At 45.9% G+C, this 21,928-nt stretch overlaps 1 protein-coding gene across 7 annotated transcripts in view; it reads right to left on the reverse strand.

The window, feature by feature from the left end:
- SLC4A4 (solute carrier family 4 member 4) overlaps positions 1 to 21,928 on the reverse strand; it is a 1,258,962-nt gene that overhangs the window by 236,184 nt on the left and 1,000,850 nt on the right. For all 7 annotated transcript variants that reach the window (XM_069626273.1, XM_069626270.1, XM_069626272.1 and 4 more), the window contains one exon: positions 10,483 to 10,556. In XM_069626273.1, coding sequence (XP_069482374.1) covers positions 10,483 to 10,556 — 74 coding nt within the window. The remainder of the gene's footprint in view (positions 1 to 10,482; positions 10,557 to 21,928) is intronic.

Here is a 21,928-nt window from a genome sequence, read left to right on the forward strand (position 1 = left end):
GTTTGTTTGTTTATTTGTTTGGTAATGCGCACCAAACCCTTGGGTAACCGGGCGCAGCAATGTACATGAAGACTTAAGCTTGTTACAATATTTGGCATGAATATGGCGAACGCAAGGCAAAAAGAAATATATACAGTAATACAATATTTGGCATGAGTATACCGGACACAAGGTAAAAAGAAATATATACAGTAAAGTATGCAAACATGTGTGCACGTACAAGACATAGCTTAAAGGAGTATGAAGCATTCTAGCAAGACTGTCTAGTAGCTGAATATATGATTAAGTTTATAGGTCAAACTATAAAGCTAGGTATCATATACTTGTAGGTGGGTGTTAGTCAGGTTATGTGTCATTGGTTAGGTATCATATACTTGTAGGTGGGTGTTAGTCAGGTTATGTGTCATTGGCCCGCAGCCAGTTAATTATTTTGTGTCTAAATTTAGGGTACGGTTGTTCAGTTCTAAGGTCGAGAGGTAACTTGTTCCAACAGTGAGCAGCTTTGACTGGGAAGCTAGTTCCTCCCGCGGTTGATCGCTTAAACCGCGGAGTTTCTAGTTTAAAGGTATTGGCCGATCTCATGGGTCGCGTGGAGGTTTTCCTCGTAATTTTTTCCATAAGATACGGGGGGGCTAGGTTGTTCAGACATTTAGAGGTGATGGAAGCTGTTTTGAGTAAGATTCTGTCCGTTATTTTTACCCAATTAACCTCTTTCCTGAATTTGGTGATGTGCTCTCTGTGGGGGATGTTTAGTGCTGCTCTCAAGGCATTGTTCTGCAGTCTTTGAATTTTGTCTTTGATGTATTTGTTAGCTCCTGAGTACAGGGCATTACAGTAGTCTAACCTAGACATGATGAGAGCATTAGCTAGAGTGATGCAGCTAGAGCTGGAGAGGTACGGTCTGGCTGCGCGGATGAGTTTGCAGGTGTAGGTGGTAGAGGAGGCGAGGGAGTTGATCTGCTTCTTGAGAGTGAGGGAGGAGTCCAGATAGAATCCAAGGGTTTTAACCACAGGCATCACTTTGATAGGGTTGTTATCAATGCTGAAGGATGTGTAGTTTGGGCCTATATATATGGTCGTCAGGAACGGCCACAGGCAATATTATTAGTGGGGATAATTTTTGGGGTAAATGGGAGTCCCCACTCCCTTTAAAATAATATAGGGGTTGCGGGGGTGTCCCCCACAGTATCAATGGTTTAATATTTTTGCAAAAATACAGTGCCATTCTTGTATGGCGATATTTTTGTGGGGATATTAACACGTGGAACCGGTGAAAGTGGGTGGCAGGGCTGAAAAGCAGAGGTGATTGCATGAGAGGGGATCACCCCCCACTCCCTCCACAATGGACCCGGAGAAGGTAATGGGAACAGAAGACTGAATTTGCGGGGGCGCGCCAGATTCCACAAAGTATGTCTTTTGTTCTCTGTATTCAGATCCCAATCCTCTCTTGGAGTTATTGCCAGGAGAGATGAACAGTTGGTATGTATTTCTTGAGTATGTCCAGGTCAAGGCAATGATATTGAGGCTGGGGTATAGGGCGCAGAAACTCATATTTTGGGCATAGAAAAGCATGTCGGTACCGTAGTTCCCGGACCGCCATACTATGAGCTGTGCATACGGGTGCCTGTCAGCCCGCCACGTCTGGCGGACAGAGCGGCACCCGCGAGCGCAGCATGTCGGATGCACCGGCACGTCGTTGAATGCAGGAATTTCCGGGTCCGTCAATGTCGGTATTAACCGATAATTCCTCAATGACTGGTGCCAGAGAAAATGCAACTCCGGCAGGCAGCCGTGCCTGTTTTAAAGGGCACGGCTACCACCAGGGTTATAATGAGGCCCAATGTCTGTAGGGGGTTCATGAGGGAAATGTGGAGGGCCTATTAGACAGAAGTGTTCTCTGGGTATGGTGAGAAACAGCTCCTTAACGGGAGAGTCTGGGGGAAGGCTCGTGGGAGGTGGTAGTCAGGTATGTTGTGATGAGCCTCTAAAAGTGGGTCATCTTACTGTTGAACCAGCAAGTACAATAGGAGCATGTGAGAGCAAGTCAGGAGGTGGTGTGTCAACCAAACCCACAGTCATGAGGAGGGCCGTTTGCAAGGCAGAATATGCCTGGTTTCAGGAGATGGGTTGAGGGCTGAGAGAAAGGCTGGATTAATCTCTTGAAAGGCAGAGGAGCATAGGGTAATCGACAGAGGGGATGCAGACAAAGGCTGACGTGCATCTGGTCTTAGTGAGGTCAATTCAAATACTGAATTCCGCGATCAACAGCAGTTTGTTTGCTTCTAAATCTCAAGTGCCAGAGGGTATCCAAAGCAGAGGAGGAGCAGGGGTTATAAGGATTGGCAATTGCCTAACAGAACTCTCGATGAAGAGGTGAAGAAGGGGGAATGTTAAATGCATAGATTTCAGCATTGAGGACTGTGAGGGAAAGGAGGATAAATATGATTCTATTGGATTTCTTGTGGAGGACACTTTTTTCACTTCTTTACTGGATAGCTTGTGGAGCATTTGTCTTGAGGACCCAAGTGGGGAAGTTCTGGGGTGTTGTTGCAGCTGGGGTAAATTCCGTTTTCTTCTAAGACAAAGAAGTCAAGGTTATAGGCAGAGTTCAGGAGAAAGTAGAGTAGGCATTGAGGTGGGATGCAGGATGGCAGAGCATGCATGGAGGCAGGATAACCGATTGAAGAGCAGGCATTGAGCAGAGCACACATAATATCACCTAAAGGAGAAGCAGAGATTGTTGAACGAGTTGTAGCACAGGGCAAAGGCTGCTAGCTGGGGCACCCCATGGTAGAGGATTGACCCTCTGCCATTTCTGAGCTATAAACCAGGTTTCGTGTTGTGAGGGGGACGGTGAGAAGGAAAGAAAGTCCTGGGTTCAGAGGCAAAGGGGGGGGCATGGATGGGTGGGGCCTCTACTCACATGAGGTGGAAGAACCGTCTGGAATGAGCATGATGTCATCTGGCAATTCCTAATGGCAGGGTACAATAGTTGATGGCCTCCCTTCACATAAGCTGCTGCATGCATATTAGACTAATATGTTCATGTTACATGCTAGTGGGGGGGGCAACTGGGCTGCCTGGAGGGGCTTAAGCTCCCTTGCACCTCAGGGCAAGATAATGTATGTATGGGGTGATTTACACAGCACAAACCTACCTAGAAAACAAAAAGCCCTAAACAACAAAGGGAGGGGTATGTAGTGGGGAATTGTCTTGTCAGTCTATGGTCCTCATGCGTCGGGGAAGTTTTCCCTGAAGGGCAAAGTCTTCAGTTCTTTCCTGAATTGCAGGATGGAGGGAGCCAGCCTGATGTTAGCAGGAAGGTGGTGCCAAAGCGTGGGAACATAGTAGTAAAATGCTTGCTTTCTGGTCTTCTCCTTTTTGCACTTCATGGATTCCAGTCTGGCGATAGCTAGACTCCTGGGGTTGTGTTGCCCTCCTGATACAGTGATCATTTCAGCTTAGTATAATGGTGTCTTGGATATTAGAGCTTGGTAGATGATGCAGGCTGTCTGGAAGATGGTGCAAGCTTGGAGGCCTATCCAGTGTAATTCTTTGAGAGTAGGGGAGATGTGGTCAAAGGCCTTAAGTCCTGCAATGAGGCTTACTGCAACATGCTGTACAGATTTCAGATCGGCCAGACCTGTGGTTGGGGCATCTGCCAGGAGAGTGTTGCCATCCTCCAGGTAGGAGAGCAATATGGCCTCGGCTACGGATGTTAAGTTGGAGGCAGGGATGAATGGTAGGATTGAGAGCTGGTGCCATGCATTTTGTGCCTTCTTGGTGATATGTGCTTTGAAGGCCACAATTGATCATGAAGCAGAGGGACTTTGAACTAGGGATTATTGGGGAGGAGTGGGGCAGAGGAGCCATTGAGATCCATTTCTGTCAGCCTGTTGTGAACTTGAGTGCATTTGGTGGTTTCTCCTCCGAGGATGAACTATGTTTTGGTAGTTTTGGTAGGGTTGAGTTTCAAGTAGGCCCTTGACATCCAGACTTGACTGGTGAGGAGGCAGTGTTTCAGTTAGTGAAGGTTCTCGAGACAGTTGATCTTGTGGCATAGCTGTGTATCATCGGCATACTGCTGGATTTTAATTTTGAATTTGGTCAAGAGTGCACCCAATGGCTCCATGTAGAGTTTGTAGATTGCAGAGAGGATGGAGCTATGTGGTACTCTGCAGGTCATCGGATATTGCTGGGATCTGCAGGTGCCCATCTGAACAAGCTTGTGTATATTATGCTGAGGAAGAAGTAATATCATTGGAGAACTGTGGAATCACATTCCATGCAAGAGGACAGGGTGCTGAGTAGCATTTTGCAGTCCACCTTATTGAAAGTGGCAGAGAGGTTATCAGGACCAAGAGGCATGGGTCGCCTTTGTCCATGATGAGGAGTGCCTCCTCAATTACCTGGATGGTCGCAGTCTTAGTGCTGTATCTTGGTTGCAAGCCAGACTTGTATTCTCGATTTAGATTGAATCAGATTATCTTTTTGTGCAGTTGGAACATATTGGTTTTCTCAATGATCTTGCTAATGAAGGTAGGTGGTACATAATGATAGGGGTGTAGTGTGCTAGGTCGTCCAGGTCTAGAGTGGGTTTTTATTTAGTAAGTGAGGGATCTGGCCAGTTTATAGTGGACCTGGAAAGATACCGTTCATGAAGGAGGTGTTGCTAGTATGGAGTTGAGAGTGAGAGTGTTTCCTGTAATGCTCTTCACGATGGAGGCTTGAATTATTTTGTCTTGGTAGGAGATCGCCTTGAGTGATGTAAGAATGTTTGAAGTTCGCCCGGTGTGAAGGTCTTAAATTCTGAGCATCTTGGGATAGGGGATGTGGCAAAGCTAGGCTGTCTATGGCGGGTATGATGTTGTCAATGTGGCTTTTGATCTTGCTTATTTTGCATGTGAAGAACATGTTAATTGCACTGCATCACTCTGTGGATTTGGGTACTGTGGGATTTGATAGAGGGTCGATGCAGTGCTTGATGGCCTTGAAGAGGGATCTCTTCTTGTTGGAAGCTTCTGCTATGGATGATGTGTAGAAATATGATTTGAATGAGGTGATGATGGTCCTGCGGGCTACTAGTGGCTTTTCAAGGTGGCAAGATCTTCTTGTAGTTGTGTGTTTTTGCAGATATTATTTTGTTTGCGGAGGGTACACTTAGTGTCAGTGAGTTCTTGTGTATAACAACGTATGGATGGCTTGGTTTTGTTCTTTCATAGTTTTAACAGTGCATCGACGCTTGCAAAGTCAGTCTGTGGTTGAGCGTGTGAGGAGGAAGTTGACGTTGGATGAGTTAGTGTAAAAACCAGGCTGGTGAGGTTTTTCTGTATGCCGTGGAAGGGTACGTTTTTGAATAAACTTGGAGGTGTCTTTGTTGGTTTCAGTCAGGGGTGGACTGGCCTATAGGGAACTCTGGAGATTTCCCGGTGGGCCTCTGCACACTGGGCCTCTTTTGAGTGGTATTTCCAAATTTTCTCATAGGAAAAGCATTGGGCTTGCTGAAAAGGTGCCATATGGGGCCACTTTGAACATTATTTCCAGGGCCTCTTTTGGTCCCCAGTAATTATTTCCAGGGCATCTTTTAGTTCCCAGTCCAGCCCTGGTTTCAGTTGCTCTCGATGGGAGGGTTTGGACGGGTGAGGCTTGATATTTATAGCTGCATGGGCAGTCCAGTCGATTTGTACAGCGGGGAGACATTTGATTTGTGGGGATGCTGTGAATACTAGCTCAAAAGTGTTACCTTTAGTGTGGGTGGCATCAGTGTTGAATTGCGCAATGTATAAGGAGATTGATGTCTCCTGGGATGAAGATTGATGGAAAGGTTGACATGTGATGAAAAATGGAGATTACAAGCACAAGCACAGGGGTTTAAAGGAAGGGAGGGTGATGACCCACACAGAAGGGGGAGGGGATGCAGAAAACAGTTGCAGGAGCAGGGGGAAAAGGAGGGAAAAATAGACACAAAAGTAGAGACAAAATGGAGACAACAAGCACAACCACAGCGTTTTAAAGGCAGGGAGGGGGAAGACGCGCACAAAGCGAGGGATGGGAGGCCCACACAGAGCGAGGGATGGGTGGCAGAAAACATTCAAAGAAAGAGGGTGAAAAGGTAGAGAAAACGGAGGAAAAAAAGAAAAATTTAGACAACAACCACAAACACAGAGTTTTAAAGGCGAGGCGAGGTGTCAAGCAGAGGGAGTGGGTAGAGACAGAAAGTAGTCACAGAAGCTGGGGAAACAGAAGGAAAACATGGAAACAAAATGGAGACAACAAGCACAAACTGTGTGGTTTAAAGGCACAGAGTGTGATGAACCAGACAGAGGAAGGGAGGGGATGCAGAAAGCAAGCACCGGAGCAGGGGGAAAATGCAGCAACAAACAAAGACAACATGGAGACAGCAATCCTAAAAGCTCAGGATATTGACGGCAGGGGGGTGGCTACACAAAGAAGGGAGGGAGACGAGGCAAAAAGCAGTAATACGAGCAGGGGGAAAAGGAGAACATAATGGAGGCAAAAACTCAGTTTCATGGAGAACCTGGGCATCAATGGCGTTGGGTTTGGCCAGAGCATTAGTTGATGTGGACACTGGCACCATTGGTTGGGGGGGGAGTTTAATCCCCCCCATTCCTTTTGTGCCCACTTGTTGCTAACAGTTGAGGTTTGTGGTGAATGGAAGGGGTCCCAGCCCACGGGTACTCCATGAGAATGCTCATCAAGGGTTTGAATATGAACGGCCAACATGTCTTTGTGGAATTGGAGTGTGGCCACTGAGGAAAGTCCATCCAAAGTAAAATGAATATTACAGTCCCTCCTTGCCTTCATTTCAATAGCTCGCTCTACTGTATCACATCAATTGCAAGTACATGGTGTGCAATCTCCATTATTCTTAGAAATACGCTTGACTGTTCCAGGTCCTTGTGGGACTTTCCATTAGCTTTTCCATTCACTCTGCTTAAGGCTAGCATATACTTAATTAGAGTCTTGCATAGCTAATAAGTAAGGGCAGGGATAGCAAAACAGCTAAGTTACGGCAAGTATCAGTGGCCGGTTTGGGTAAAATGCATAGGTTCACTTTAGCAAAATGGTCCTTAGAATCTTCTGCCAATGAGCTGACCAAGATAGGTAGCGGGCAGCGGAAAAGACTCCTAGAAGCACTGTTAGGAAGTACTCTTAGAAGACTTTGCCCTTATGCCCTTGGGGCAGGCCTCCCCCCAACTACTCGACTGATAGGGGAGCAAAGGAATGAGAAGACCATGTCATTCTTCCTGAAAGACCTTTGGCTGTTGGACTATGACCAGGTGAAGATGGCAGTTTCTGCTGGCTTTAGCACTGAGGACAGAATGAAGCTTCAGGCTCTTTGCTCCGGAGGGCGGTGCTCACATTGAGGCTGGTACGGTATGTGATGGGCTCCAGTGTTCCCGCCCCCGATCATCTACTGAAGGTACCACCTGGCCCTCTTCCCAGGTGGTATCAGTCTTTGCCCATATAGCATCAGAGCTGTCATCACCCCAACTACTCTCCTGACGGGTGTCAGAGGAGACAAGAAGACGGCTTCCTCTCTCCTGAAATACCTCTGGGGTGCCTGACTATGCCCAGAGACTGATGGCAGTAGCCACTGACCAGAAGCACTGACGTCCAGTCCACAAGCTGTGAGCTCCATACTCCCGAGGGATGTACTCTGATTTTATTTATTTATTGTTTGTTATATAGCGCTTATATACAGGTGAAGTGCTACAAAGTGCTTTAAGGCGGGAAGGTAACAAGGAAATACAGTAATCATTCTTAGGCCTTGAAGATTCCGAATTACCTAAACAGAAAAACTTGCATACTAGGCCTGACAACATTTCTCCTAGTGCAACTGCATGAAATGGTACAGTGAGAATAAGCTCGGGAGGGGGTGGGGGCACAAAACTGTGAAGGGGTTGTGGGGGGAAAGGACAGACAAACTAATTTGTACTAGTACATTTAGATCCTGTATGCGTACAGACCGAGGTGCAGAGTTGGGGGGGAGCATTGGGGGAACAAGGAGTCAGTTCCAGCAGAGCCCTGGGTTAAGTGCAGAGAGGTTGCCCTGATCAAGGAGTGTAAGCTGAAAGTGCAGTAGTGTTGACAGTAGTGTTGACAAAGTGCAGCGGTCCGGAGGCAAATGCAAAAGACTGGCGGGGGAGCCTGGGACCTATAGGCTCTGGAGGTGAACCAGCAAAACTGAACAGTGTTAGGGAGGAGAAGGAGGGTGGAGCGAAAAGAAAGGAGGTTTGCAGAGGAGAGGGAGAGAGAAGGATGAAGAGAAAAGAAAGGTCTTGAGGAGTTTCTGGGACTTAAGGTACTCCGGCTCAAGACAGAGAGAGGCAGGGAGGCTGTTCCAGAGGGAGGCACCTGCAGAGGATAATGATCTACCCCCAAATCTCGTTTGTGAAAGCGGCTCACCCCCAGAGAGTTGGGGGAGGACGAGCGGAGGACTCTAGAGGGAGAGTATTTAGGAAGGAGAACGTTATTACCATGCGTTGTAGTTGCCAAAATGATGTTATCCTCCCCTCCTGGTCTTCCACACACACCCACTCATCTCCATCAGACAGTTTTTCATATTGAGTTGCTCCTATCGCAGAAAGTAGTCCTTTTCACCCATCATACTCACACTGCCTGCTAGACCACCCTCCCCACATACCTGCCTTCACTCGCGCTTACCTTCCAAGAGTCCAGTGGTAGTGTTGGAAATCTTCACCCCACTTTCCCGCTAGCAGCATTCTTTCCCTGCATTCACCGCTCTTTATTTCAGTCTTTATGACGCTTTTAAGGTTGCAGGGATTAGTAACATATTGTTTCCTCTCTATTAATTCAAGCCTGTCATCTTCTATGTTAAGTTAGTTGAAAGTGTGTTTTCAGATCTCTGCTGCCCAAGATTTGGAGAAGGCAGTTTGTTCTACAGTTGAGTGCACTAGAGGTAATTGTTAGGGCTAATTGTCTACTTTCGGTTAGGTTCGCAAACAATCTTTTAGAGGAAGCAATAAAAACATAAGGTGTCTGCCAACTGGACACAACTGAGAGAAGGTTGGAACGAGGAATTTTAGATTCAATGCTAATATCTGGTTACTCTCACAAATTTCCTGCAGTCACTCTATGAGAAGCACCTAGACTGGTCTGTAATGGTAATGCAACATAACTACATTTCTACATCCGGTCTTGTCAAATGGTAAAGTTTACAAATGAAATATGTGCAAGTGGTACAGGCACATCTTATAAAAATGTTGAATAAACGAAAAAAGAACTCAACCCCATTCCCTGCTTCCCTGCTTGCGAATATAAAGATTCCACATTTTAGGCAAGACCAAGTCCCTGGCACACACCTAGGATGGGAAATTCCTGCTATCCACGCAGCCTGATCACCTGCTATATCGAGCCGTTTGTGCAGATGTCCGAAGGCTTTCTTTTCTCCGTTATCGTGAGGAGATAATGGGCATGCATCCATTACCTGGTGTTCCGCTTACTCTCCTCCCTTTGCCCAGTGTACAGTAAAGCCTGAACCTCATGTTACAGGTCTGAGGAGTTCTCCTATTTGTGAAGGGAGGGCGGGGCGAGTGCAAGGCTAGGGCACCCATGCTGTCCTATTCGGCATTATTTGTTTCTACTATTGAAGACACATCGTAGCACAGAAAGCAGCTACACAGGGATATATCTTATTGTCAGCAGATGATGCAATGACAGAACTCGAGACCCAATGTCAAAACAATGTGCAGCTGTCACATCCTGTACCTCCGCCAGACTTTTGAATGTAACCAAAGAGAAGCACCAGGCCCTCAACCCAGTCTATTATTTTAAGTCTGAACAATGCAATCCTACCATTATCGGAGCCACTATGCGCCAGTATGTGTCCTTGCGATTTAGGGTGCAGACTGCTAAAAGGGCGGGAATATTGTGAGGTACCATGGTGCCTGATGGTAGATACAGGGGCAGTGATGTTCCACTACAATTTGCACCAAGCCGGCAAGCCAAGTCACTCCCTGCTTTGGTTGTGCAGTGACTTTGAAATATTGTTCACCAAGTAGTTTAAATGCATCCGTGTGATTACAAATAAAAAAGATGACTCGTTGCTTACTGAGACAGCACCACACAGCAAACAACCTTATGCCCTCCTAAAATGTGACTTCTAATAGCTATCTGGAGGGCAGATGTATGTCCCGTGACAGGACCGCCATCAGCAAACACCCGGAGCTAGCCTGCATCAGTGTCTGGCTTCAGTACTTGAATGTATGTCATTGCCGTTTCCTTAGTGATGTAACACACGTCCTCTTTATAAAGATCATTTTGTATTTCTTGTCTCTAATAAGTGAAGAACAAGAATTCAAATCCAGTAACCTCTTATTCTTAGAGTGCTGTAATTTCTCCCCAAAATAGCCCATCCCATCCACGCCGGATGCCACGCAATGGAATACAACCACCACTTTAGAGAACTCACTCCTTGAAATGTCTTTACACACTCACCATATCAGTAGAGGCATTAGTCAGGAATTGCGTTGTAGTAGCAGCAGTGGTCATGTTGAACAAAGAACTATTTGCTGAAACAGAAAACAAGAACATGTACACATGTTATCTCGACATATCAGTGTGCCATAAATAACATCCACAGTAAAGTGACTTGCATGGAATCTACCCTCTGGAACAGAAGTAAAGAGAAATCATTTCTGTAAGAAAAGGAACGACAATCTAAAAGCTTTAGCGGGATGCACTGGGTGAGATAACGTCCAGCAGTGATAGGCCTTCAAAGGGGAATCTACGTAGCATAGACAGTGTGGGGGTCATGTTCAACCTGGTAGAGCACCGCAGCAAGGCGTAAACAGAAGGCATGAAGACAGTTACACCTTGCTATATATCGCTTTGTTAGATTTGACAAAGGTCTTGAGGTGGCACAAGGGAAATACTTTTCCGCCTCATGCTTCCCACTCCCACAGCCAAACCTCTGTATTTTAGTGCCAGCTTGAGATGTTCCTGCTGCTGTAAAAGTAGTGGATTCCTATGATATCAGCCTGCTCTTAGCATCTTGTACAAGCTAGTGGAGTGCAAAGGAATCCATTCCAAATGTCCTTTGCAAAGTGTACTTTGCAGACGGCATTCACAGAACGGAGAGTGACAAGGAAGAGTAAAGGCGATTTCGCCTGGTTTTCCTCTTCCATTATCCACTCCGTTTTGTAAATGCGGGAAATCACATGCAGGGGAACTAACAGCACGTGAGTGCTAACGTTGGTGGCTCCTTGCATGAAACTAACATTTCTTACAAAATGAGCCTAAGCGTGAGTTAATCCTATTTCCGACAACTGTAGGCGTGTGTATACATTGTGGTGGAGGGGCAAATGGAAGGTGACACTTTCTTAAACCTGAAGGAAGTGTGGGAGATGTTCAAACCTGCCAAAAGTTGCTCATGATAAACAGCCGATAGGTATTTTATTTGAGAGTACATACACGATAAGAATACTGGAACTTTACATTGTATTGGCACCCTTACACAAATTAGAGATTTGAGCCAGCTGCACACTGTACATACTTGAGTCTAGTGAGTAGCAATAGTGGAGTGGAGTTCTGGTTAGAAACTTCGATTTGTGAAAAACCGATATTCTACATAAGTTCCTGAATGATGAAATGATCGAATTATTGACATTCAATGCAGAATATATGAGTGGTATTCACTGACGGGCACCGACTGCTCTGCAGAGGACTGTGTTTGTGTGTGTGTGTGTGATAATCACTCCAGCTGGTGGTAGATGTCCTTAAGTCAGAGTGGCCTCTACCGGATGTTTCACAATCTTAAGCAGTGCTCTTTTAAGCATCTCTCATGCACTTTCTTGAGTAAACACAATATGGCTGCTGTGTAATGTTTATTCTTCATTAGGAACATTTTCAATTTTGAAATACCAGTGAGATCAATGTACTCACTGCAGCTTTAATCCTCTGCTGTACACTCATCCTGCACCATTGCGAATGCCTGCCATTCCATGCCTGGGTACTACTAGAAACCCCAAACTGCCTATGGGTGAAGGTAAAGCTGCCTCACTTTTGGTTCTACTTCGTTTTTCAACTTGCCAGTGTCTTCGAGTAACAAGGCTGATTAGTTGTGTGAAAATGCAAACTTATAATACGTGACTCTCTGACACTCATCTCAGCTGCATCACTCGCATTTGAAATTAAAGGAAATTGCTAACTGTCCCTGCATTTTGCAAATGAATAATTCATCTACTATTTTATTACACATTTTGATCATGGAAAGATTATGTAATTTGGTTTAAGTTTCATCTTCTTTGGTAGATTCTTTTTAGAATAATTGTTTTTACAAAAAGCTAAACAGGGCGCAGCTTAACCATTGACAGCTGTGGACCTGATTTCTTGAGAAACATTATGTTCTATGATCTCGGAGATGACCTATGATCTCAGGACTGCTAGGTCTACGAGTAAGCACGCCCTCTGGCCAGTAGGTAACTAGCAATCAACTTGTCTAGTGTGTAACTCATCCTTCAGCTACACAACTGAACAACAAGCACAGTGTGACGCCGGCCGATTCACAGCTTGGATGAGTGTCACTATGAATATATGAAGCTAAATGATTGCCATAATGAATACCTGTGGCATCGGGAAAGGAACTGTTGGGCTCAGGGAGAGCTTTGCCACTTTTATGGCGAAGAACCTGGACAAATGACTTTTTTTTCACTGGGTGCAAGGCAGACAATTGTGGAACTCTGGAAGTGATGTCTGGTCCAAACCAATCGGTGTGGACCCAAAGACTTTTGTTTTTGTGACCACTGGAGATATCATGAGACAGCCTTTTGTCATTCGTGGAGCAGAGTGCCCCATAAGATGTATTGACCACAGTGATGACTTTCTTTCACCTGGAACCAAACAGAACATTTTTTTAGCCGTTAGAACTATCTGCCAGTGTCGACTGACTGATCTCTGGCTCTTGAGAGTGAAGACTTCTAAAATTTGTGGCGCACGCACATAGCGTGCCTTACCCCCCCTGTTAGAGAACGTGCAGATGGAGCCAGTATTAGACTCTTTCAACGTTTCTGCTGGGCTTGGTAACCAAAAGATTGTATAATATGACTACGTTGCCTGCCATTCTGAAAGGACCGGTCACTAGTAAACAGGTGTCTAATGTGGCCATCATGCTCCCAAAATCAGGGAAGCATAGTAGAAAGCCCAGCAGAAGTTAAGGGGAAGGGGAACCGCTGTTCAGAGAAGGAAACAACTGGGAAAATATTCCCATTAGGTTGCACCGATGATTTCTGAGAGCCCATTCTTTTAACGCAGGACAGTAAACATCACCTTGCTAACCTAGTGGAAACAGGGGAAAGCCATGAGGCAGGTATGCAGCCGAAGATTGTTGCAGAGAACTTTCATTTGGAGGAAAAAACGATCACGAGAGAGGCGGCTGGAAAATGAGATGTGCCATTCTGCCCCCACTGCGAGTGTCCCTTGAGCACTGGTGCCAGTACGCTGGGAAATGGTGAGCTCAGGGGAGTTTGGTATGTGCACTAGCGTCATTGCCCAATGGCCCTTGCACTAACAGACGCATTGCTGCAGGCAGCCTTCAAGGTGTAGCAGCCCCTGTACTTTGGCTCCCAGGATGCAGAGGAGGCTTATATTAAAGGAAAATGTTCTCCCTTACCTGCAAGTTCCAAACCTTTGGGTCCTGCCTGGATGAGGAGTTCATGTCATTTCATGGGATGACCACAGAAAGATCAGGCGTGGGCCTTTGGAAGTGGTCCTGGGCAATGACTACAAGTGCCCCATTTTTTGTTGACTTTATCAACCACAAAAACAAGTTAAGTAGCAACACAGCAAGCTCATTCCCAGTACTTCAAATAGCTAATAGAATGAGAAGATATTTTGGCAAAGATCCAGAAAATGAAAATACCTTAAATGTATTTAGCAGTAGCAGTGGTAAAAGTGTACCGAAAAAAAGTTGTGGAACTGTGGTCTTGGCAGGGAAGAGAGTAGGCGGAAGCATAGTGCATCATGTGACAAGGACTTGCGGTCAGGGCATTGCAATAAAAGGCATACAATAAGCTGTGTTGCATAGCAATTTGCTATGCAATTCTGTCAGTTTCCTAATGAAATGGCAAAGATAGCTATTTAAGATGCCCTCTTTAGTGAAAGCACAGCTCGCCCTGCATTCCTCTCTTGCTCTCTGTGCTCTCTTCCCCCTCTTGTCTTTGTTCACTTCAAGTCCTAATGGAGATAAAGTGCAGCAGTAATCATCTCCTCCACTCTTAAGTGCCAAAGGCATGAGTGGGAGTGCTAGGCAAGAATTTCCTTTTCTTTTTCAAATAATTGCAAGCCATGAAATAATCAGGATACTACTTTTATTAAGCTTTCTATATCCTGTCTGGTAAAGACCAGAATGTGTCAACTTTCTATTTTGTTTAAAAGACAGTCATGCATTTCCATTCCTAAAAATGTAGGTTGTTACATAATGCATGATTAGAGTATTGACACTGTAAAACACATCATCTCCATGGTTTACAGTAAAGTTTAGGTTAGTGTATCTAAATGCCATTGTGTCATCTATATTTCATTTTGCTGGGGAAGATGCATCATATTGACGAGTGTATACTTTTGAAAATGTAGCAATCACATGATCAAATGCTTTTGATGCACACCTAGTTTTGTAACTTGCAGGATGCATACATCTTGCAACTGGTGCTTAACCCATGAGCAAACCCATACTCCTAGACATGCTATATTATCACCCAGTTGCTTTATACCATGTACCCTGAAATTGAGATGAGCACAAACTACAATAGTACATTTAGTTTGCCCAGTTCTCTGCCTGCTACACAATCCACTGTTTTGTCTCTTACATAATTAATACACAAAGCGAACTAGATGCTTACACACAGTAGTGATCAATTGTTCTATTCAATCTGTACCTTTACATATCTATTGCAATAACAAACACTGTAGTTAGCTGTCAGAGCTTGCTTTGCTTTATGATTATGATTGCATTATATATTACCACCTGCAGGAGACAGCTGGCCAAACTGTTTTCAGAGACTTTTTTTTATCAATTCTATTTATTTGTGTTCATTCATGCATCTAACCTTCTACATTTTACAGACATTCAGCTGTGGCTCGCAAAGTCTTTTCGCCCACTCGCATAGTCAAGCACATTTTATGACTGGCGAGTAGCATTTGCAAGAGATGTTTGAAACATTTATGTAACATTTACTGTGTTTGCAGTAAATATCAAACAAAAGTTTCACTGTGCATGGCTGGCCTCTGGGTGGCAGCAGTGTGCCAAACAGAGCGGGTTTCTAATGAAATGCACCACTGTACACAAATCACATTTGAAATTTGTTGTCCTCCATTCCTATGGGTCAAGTGCATTTCTCTTAGGTTGAATAGGGAAACTAAGTTACCCAACCTGCAGGTCTAGTTGAATTTTAAAGAATTTGCAATGCCAGACCCCTCTAAATAATGTCTTATTTCAGCAGTATGCAAAATTGCTGTATTTCTCATTTCATGTCTTGGGTACAAATAACTTCTGGTGACATTAACAATATTAGTACAACATTGCTAATCAAATGGGTCTGTTTGCTAATCAAATAGTTTTTAATTAGCAAACTCTGCTAATCAATTTTTGAAAACTAATGGATGCCTTGCAATAGTCTAAGTGACTAGTAGCTAAGACACCTATTACAACTTTACACTTGCACAGGGACATGAATGGACAAATCCTCTACAAAGAATGGTGAGTATTGTTGCGAAAAGTAGAGGAATAGTGAACAGAAAAAATAAAAGTAGTGGAACTCCGCTCCCGACCGTTCCCACTCACTTCAATCACTGAGTAGTAGTCCTTACCAAGGAGATTTTTCAATTTAAAATAATACAAAATATATATAATTTAAACTCGAGTATGGAAAACAGTAAGAAACAACTGCGCTCACTAGATTAGGAGTTAGAAAACTGAAAAAGGAAGTTGGCCAGCTGGAAGGGCTGCTGTGACCACAAGGAGCGCAGTGGATATTGGTCAATATGGAAAGAGAAGTTTACTTGCCTTTTAGTGCAGCGGTACATTTGTGATATTTTAATTGTTACAAACATACGTATTCTTTTCTGGGATGAGCCACCTGCACAGGTTTAGATTTAAAGTGTTGGACGCTAATATGGCTCACTTGTTAGTTAGTTAGGATTTTGAATATTATACTGGACATGTGTACAATGCCCACAGGTGTCAGCAGACTGTCTATAAGGGCAGGATCCTATCAGCGAGCACTGGTTGCACAGGGTATTGAATAGAGGGGGCATCTGCTGTATGAGAGAACAATAGCAGCAAGCAGCATTGGTGCGTTGGAATTGACTTGTGTACTTTTGATGTTGGTAGGAGAGAGGAAAGATAAGAAAGAAAGATATGGGCTTGACTCCAAGAGCTGCTTGTATTTGAACTAGAGTCCTATTTATCTTTTAACCTGTACCCATCCACCTATATCAATCTTTGACTTATTAGCAGGAATATTTGCTTTCACGCCTCCCTGCACCTGTAGTAATGGAAGTAGGTCTATTGAGCGTTTTTTTTATCGTTTCCCCCCCGAATTGCACTGCTCGAATTTTCGGCCAAAAATGTAGCTGGCAAGTTGGGGTTAGGTTATACTAGTGTGGGTGCGATTGGGGGCATGTAGGCGCAGTGGTGATGCGTGTGGGGGTCTCTCCCCGATTGCTATAAAAAAATGTGAGCAAACAAATTTGAGAAATGAAAAAAACGATAAATAAAACGATCAGCAGTCTTGACAGCTTCCTGGCACCACTGCATGATCTGGGTGCTCATCCTCTTCAAGGTGGGACCCCATGGGAGGGGGCTACCACGTTTCGTCACTGCTGCAGCCAGAGCCTGCCCACACCTTGCACTGTGCTTGAACAGCATAGGAGGATGGGCAGGTCCCATTTTTCATTTGCGCTCCAGCACAAATGCGTCTTCTTGCGCTGGGGGCCTATGCCGGCCTCTTCAACCGGTCTGTACTACGTACACAGCCTAGCAGTTCCCTCTTCTGTGTCCACCCTGACTGGCCCCGGGATGGGTGTCTTGCATGACATGCTGCACCGCCTGGTCCTAGGTTGCTCCACTCACGGCCCGGGGCTGGGCGGCCATCTCCTACTTCACTGGGTTGGCAGCATGGGGCTGCTTCTCTTTGGGCCCACCCAGTCTGGTCCCCAGGTGGGCTGGCTTCTTGCTCAGGCTGGGACTTCACCCAGGCTGCCTCGCCCATGTGGCCCGGGCCAGTGGTGGTCTGGCCTAGAGGGAACTCTGGCCTCAGCACCATGTAACTCTTTGGTCTGTTTATACACCCTGGTTTTTCTGCTCCTCTTATCCTCTCTTCGTTGCATCCTGCCCCTGTCCTTCCATCTCTCTGCCACATCCTTTTCCAGATGTTGTTGTTGGGGAATTCTCCTGAGCCATAGTTAGAAGCATGGGTTTGCTTGTTTGCATGATGGGCCACTTTGAAAAAAATGTCCAGAGCTACTTTTGGTTGCCAGTTCACCTCTGCCCGGGGCTTGTCCCCACGGCCATGGCATAGTGAGCCTGGCTTGTCTGCTCCCTGAGGCCACTGGCAGTAGGGGTGTGCTCGAGGCCAAAGCCCCCGAGAGAGCTGTCCTTCAGCGCCTATTCTGCTCCTTCCCCCTTCTTTCCCACCGTCCAAGACTCCCAGGCCATGGAGTGTCTTTATTTATCTTTTTCCTACAGGTGTTGAGTCTTGTAATCCACTAAATGGGCCAGGGGTTAGAGCTGTTCGGGAAAGAAGGGGTTTTGCAGGCAGAAATGCCAAATGACAGAGTTATAAAGTGATTACATTTGCATTTGTGATGTTTTTAGATTCATTCGCTGGCACATGTAACAACGGGTTGTGCCTACTGCTCGCAATTGGAGACACCCTGCTTTAGTTGTGCTGTAAGGACCGCCTGTCGGTGCACAAACCCATCATGTCACTGGGCCTCATGCTCACCTTATGCGGCCCCATTCAATGACTGAACATGATCTACACTTTGGGCAGCGATTACTGTTGGCACCGCCCTTGCAGCGTTGGCAGGCAGCTGCTGGCGTATTCCCACTGGATAATCTTGAACTCCCGTGCACTCGGCATCAGCTCTGCGCGCCCAGCAGCGCGTGCTCATCTCCCCAGGTGAGAATGCGACGCTCCCATTTCCCAGAGAGCCTCTTGCGTGACGCAGCCGCGATGGGTTCCCAGGAGGGCGCGCTCCGAGGACAGGAAGTCAACAGACGATCCAGACAGAAGCCATGACGGAAACCTAGCTTGGGCCATTTCTGTTCCGTTCCCGGATTCCCGCAGCCAAATCAGCATTTCACATGTTTGAAAGCTTGCCAACTGGACAGATTCTCATACACAGAGGCGCGGCTAGGATGACAGCTTGCACCTGCTGCAAGCACCTGCTACAAGCGCCACTGTAACACCAGCACAGACAGTCTCACATGGCAGAGAAGATTTCCCGAGGCTCACCTTTCACACCAGAGCTGTGCAACGCCAGAACAGAAGCCGTGAAAAGGAGCACCTTGTGGATCCAATGGGGACACCCTTGGTGGCAAAGCTTTTGGGGGATCCAAGAATGAAGGACCTGGGCCAGCCCCATCCTGCTGCGTAGTACCAAACATCTAACCGGGAGGGTCCGGGAGGATAGCTCAGGGGCAACGCGTTTGTCTTGGAAACAAAACAACGCAGAGCAACACAGGTTTGAATCCCGGTCCAGTGCTTAGAGGCTTGTTTCGGTATGAAGCGCATTATACAAGATTAATTAATTAATTTAATTTCCCAAGGTTACTGCCACCACTGAGGCAGACCAAGAATACTACCTCCCAGTCCATTGAAATGGGGGGAAAAGACAGAATCAAGGATGGGGACCCTTCAGCCCTGTAAGGCAGGCTTTTCTCACAGCCTGGAGAGTTGACACAGTTCATGGGATTGGGTTTGGGGTTATTCTTTGCAATTGAGAAAACACTTCTCGGAGCTTCAGTGCATCCAAAAGACTTCTCATTGAGTCAGCTTTTCCAAATATCGTTACTAAAAAAGCATATTTTTAGAGTGATATAAGAGCATTGTAGAAAATGTACTGGTCACACTAAAATGGGTTACTTGAATAAAACGTGGCCAATTCCGAATCGACCTGGACAAGCACACTGCATTTTATTCTTAGACCTTTTATAGATTCTCTATCTCAAGTCCAAACTTTTCTTTCAGGGAATTCCAAGGCGTGCTCCCGGGAAGGCTATATCAAGGTTAAAATCCAATTTCAGCCAAGAGACAGAACCAATGTTAAAAACAGAAAGCCGACTGTTAACATGAGGGCGGTATTACCCAAAGTGAACAGGGCAGAATTGGTCGCAAACGAATTGGCAGCATTTTTTTGCAGCCGTTTAGACCGAAAATATATGTGGGGGGTGGGTTTGGGGTAATAAATAATATAGGTGGATTGGATGGGGGGAGCGGGGGTTCCCCCCAGCATATATTTTCGGTCAAAATGGCTGCAAGAAATTCAGCCAAATCGGACAGGAGCAACTTGATACGAGCAATTCGTATACATCCCAAGTGACCATGTGAGATGGATGTCATTTGCAGTCAGTGCATTGCAGTGGCCAAATACTAAGGCCACGAAAGTGAGATCTCGAAGGATCGGGCAGGAGCTGAATCGAGGAATCCATTAACAGGCACCTTTCCCGGCACATGCCGCAGCCAGCTTGAGAAAGCAGTCCTCCTTCTCAAAAAGAGCAAGAGTGACTCTATGTTTCCCACCCTCTACTTTCTTTTATTTGCATTTATTTATTGAAAATGAACACTGTACTAGGGGCATATTGAGGGCTGACACAAGCAGATTTATGAGAGGTTTACAGACACTTAAAAACATTATGTAGTAGTTAATACATAAAACCAGCATGGAGCTTAAAAAAAAAAAAGAAGTAAAAAAAGGATTTAGAAAGACCGCTCGGAAATCAAACTGTCACGCCCCAGCCACACACGAGTATGCACGATTTCCGGAAATCCAGCAGGCGAGGGTGGAGGTGAGGGCGGGATCACCATCCGAAGGGGTGGGCGGTTCTGAATGTCATATCACAGCCGACACAAAATCAGCTGAAAAGGAAAACGTCCTTTTTTGTGTTCAGCCTTTAAAATGTGGAAATGTCACATAGAACCCATTAAAACCACCAGGGGGCAGGAAAGAAGCTGGTAACAGTCAATAGTGATAGCACAAATAGATATCCAGTAATTACAGTATTGACAAGGGAGAGGTTCACCGTCTTTCAGGGAGCAGGGACTGCAGGCGGCAGAGGCGTGTACGAAATCTGTCACTCTTTCAAATGGACACAAGTAGGCCCGAGGCCACCTGTACTTCTCACAATGGCAACATTGTTTCGGGACCCATCTGATGAGCATCAGAGCTTATAGCCTCGGGAGGTGTTGGACTTTCAGCCTGCGATGTAGTGAGCCTCACTTCCTAACAAGGGAGGAGAAAAGCTCTTGGCAGAAACGGAAGGTTTCAATCCTGTTTCACAACGCTCGTCACCCGAAAGCCATCTGTGGTGAGGGCGCCACAATAATACAGAGTGGAGACCCCGACAAGCTGCAGTAGTGGCCTGCTACTGAGCAGCACAGGATAAGGAGGCGGGCAGCCTATACTGGAAAGGGGCGCTCACTTATTTTCCTTTGGACTGGCAGGCACTGAAGGTTAGTCTGTGGTGTGGTTTAGATTTAAATCAAGCTCAACTCATTTTAAACTTGGGTTCTTGCCAAAGATTGTGGCCAGAAAGTGGGGAGCAGACTTACTAATGAGCCCACTGCCGTTCCCTGGAAATCTCTGTGTTTAGTATTGCTGTAAAATGGACACTCAGTGGCCTTTGATTTAGGACTTTATAAAGCACCCACTCCCACCCACCCCCGTGATAGCCATTGAAGACGTGCCTCTTGCTACCACATCTGCCACCGGTGTAGCTGCTTGCTAGCTGAACCTGTGCCCCTCCACATGCAAACACACCCTCTTCTTGGAGCATGTGAGGGGGACATTTTGCAAATGCTATCTCTTTCGCAATGTAAAAAGCATTAGCGCATGGTGGTTCCTCCCTCACTTTTTGTCCGAATAATGCAAGATCACAGCAGTCTTGTCTGGAGCAGCTAAGAACAATAAGGAGAACCTGTTCTCCTCATGAAGAGCAGTCGCAACAAGCACAGAGTGGCCGAGGGGTGAAGAGAGGCACAAGTCCTTTCACCTCCCGGGGATCTTCCCTTCATGCCAGGTAGTTTCAGTAGAGGAGGGTACAGGAGTGGCTAGTTACAGGACTCTTTGGGGTGCTTCTTTAAGTTTTTCATGTAAGAGGCGATTCCAGCGATTTCAAGTTGTCCCATAATAGGTGTGAGTTGCTCAGCTAGTCCTGTGGATGGCGGTACTAGTAGTCCTACATTTATGAATGGAACATCACACCACACCTACATTAGAGGAAGTACGAATAACAGTACTCAAGTGCTGGATTTGCTGAACATCACTTTCAGGTTCTACACGTTTTCTTTAAATAAGTTTGAATGATCAAGGAGTGCTGTATGATGAGAAAAGTGGGCAGTCATTTGTCAACATTACAAGGTTCCCTTAACTGCGGGCGTGTGCGGAGCCTACAATTATTTCTTATGGGAATTCTGGACGAACACAGACACTCTCCGAACTTAGGGGGTTAATTTGAACATTGAGTTATCAAAATGGACTCGTGGCCCTCATTTGCTGAACACCAGGCATGGGTTTTTGTCGATCTATGTGATCACTGCGCCGCGCGTAATGTTGACCACAAATATGTCGACCTCCATTACAGCGCGTCGCAGTGGTCACATAGATCACTAATTTCCCGTACTCCCACCCCCCTATGCACTTACTGTCTTGGCGGCACAGAAGT

This window comes from Ambystoma mexicanum, chromosome 6p (genome assembly GCF_040938575.1).
Source record: "Ambystoma mexicanum isolate Mex_15411 chromosome 6p, UKY_AmexF1_1, whole genome shotgun sequence".
Classification (NCBI taxonomy): Eukaryota; Metazoa; Chordata; class Amphibia; order Caudata; family Ambystomatidae; genus Ambystoma; species Ambystoma mexicanum.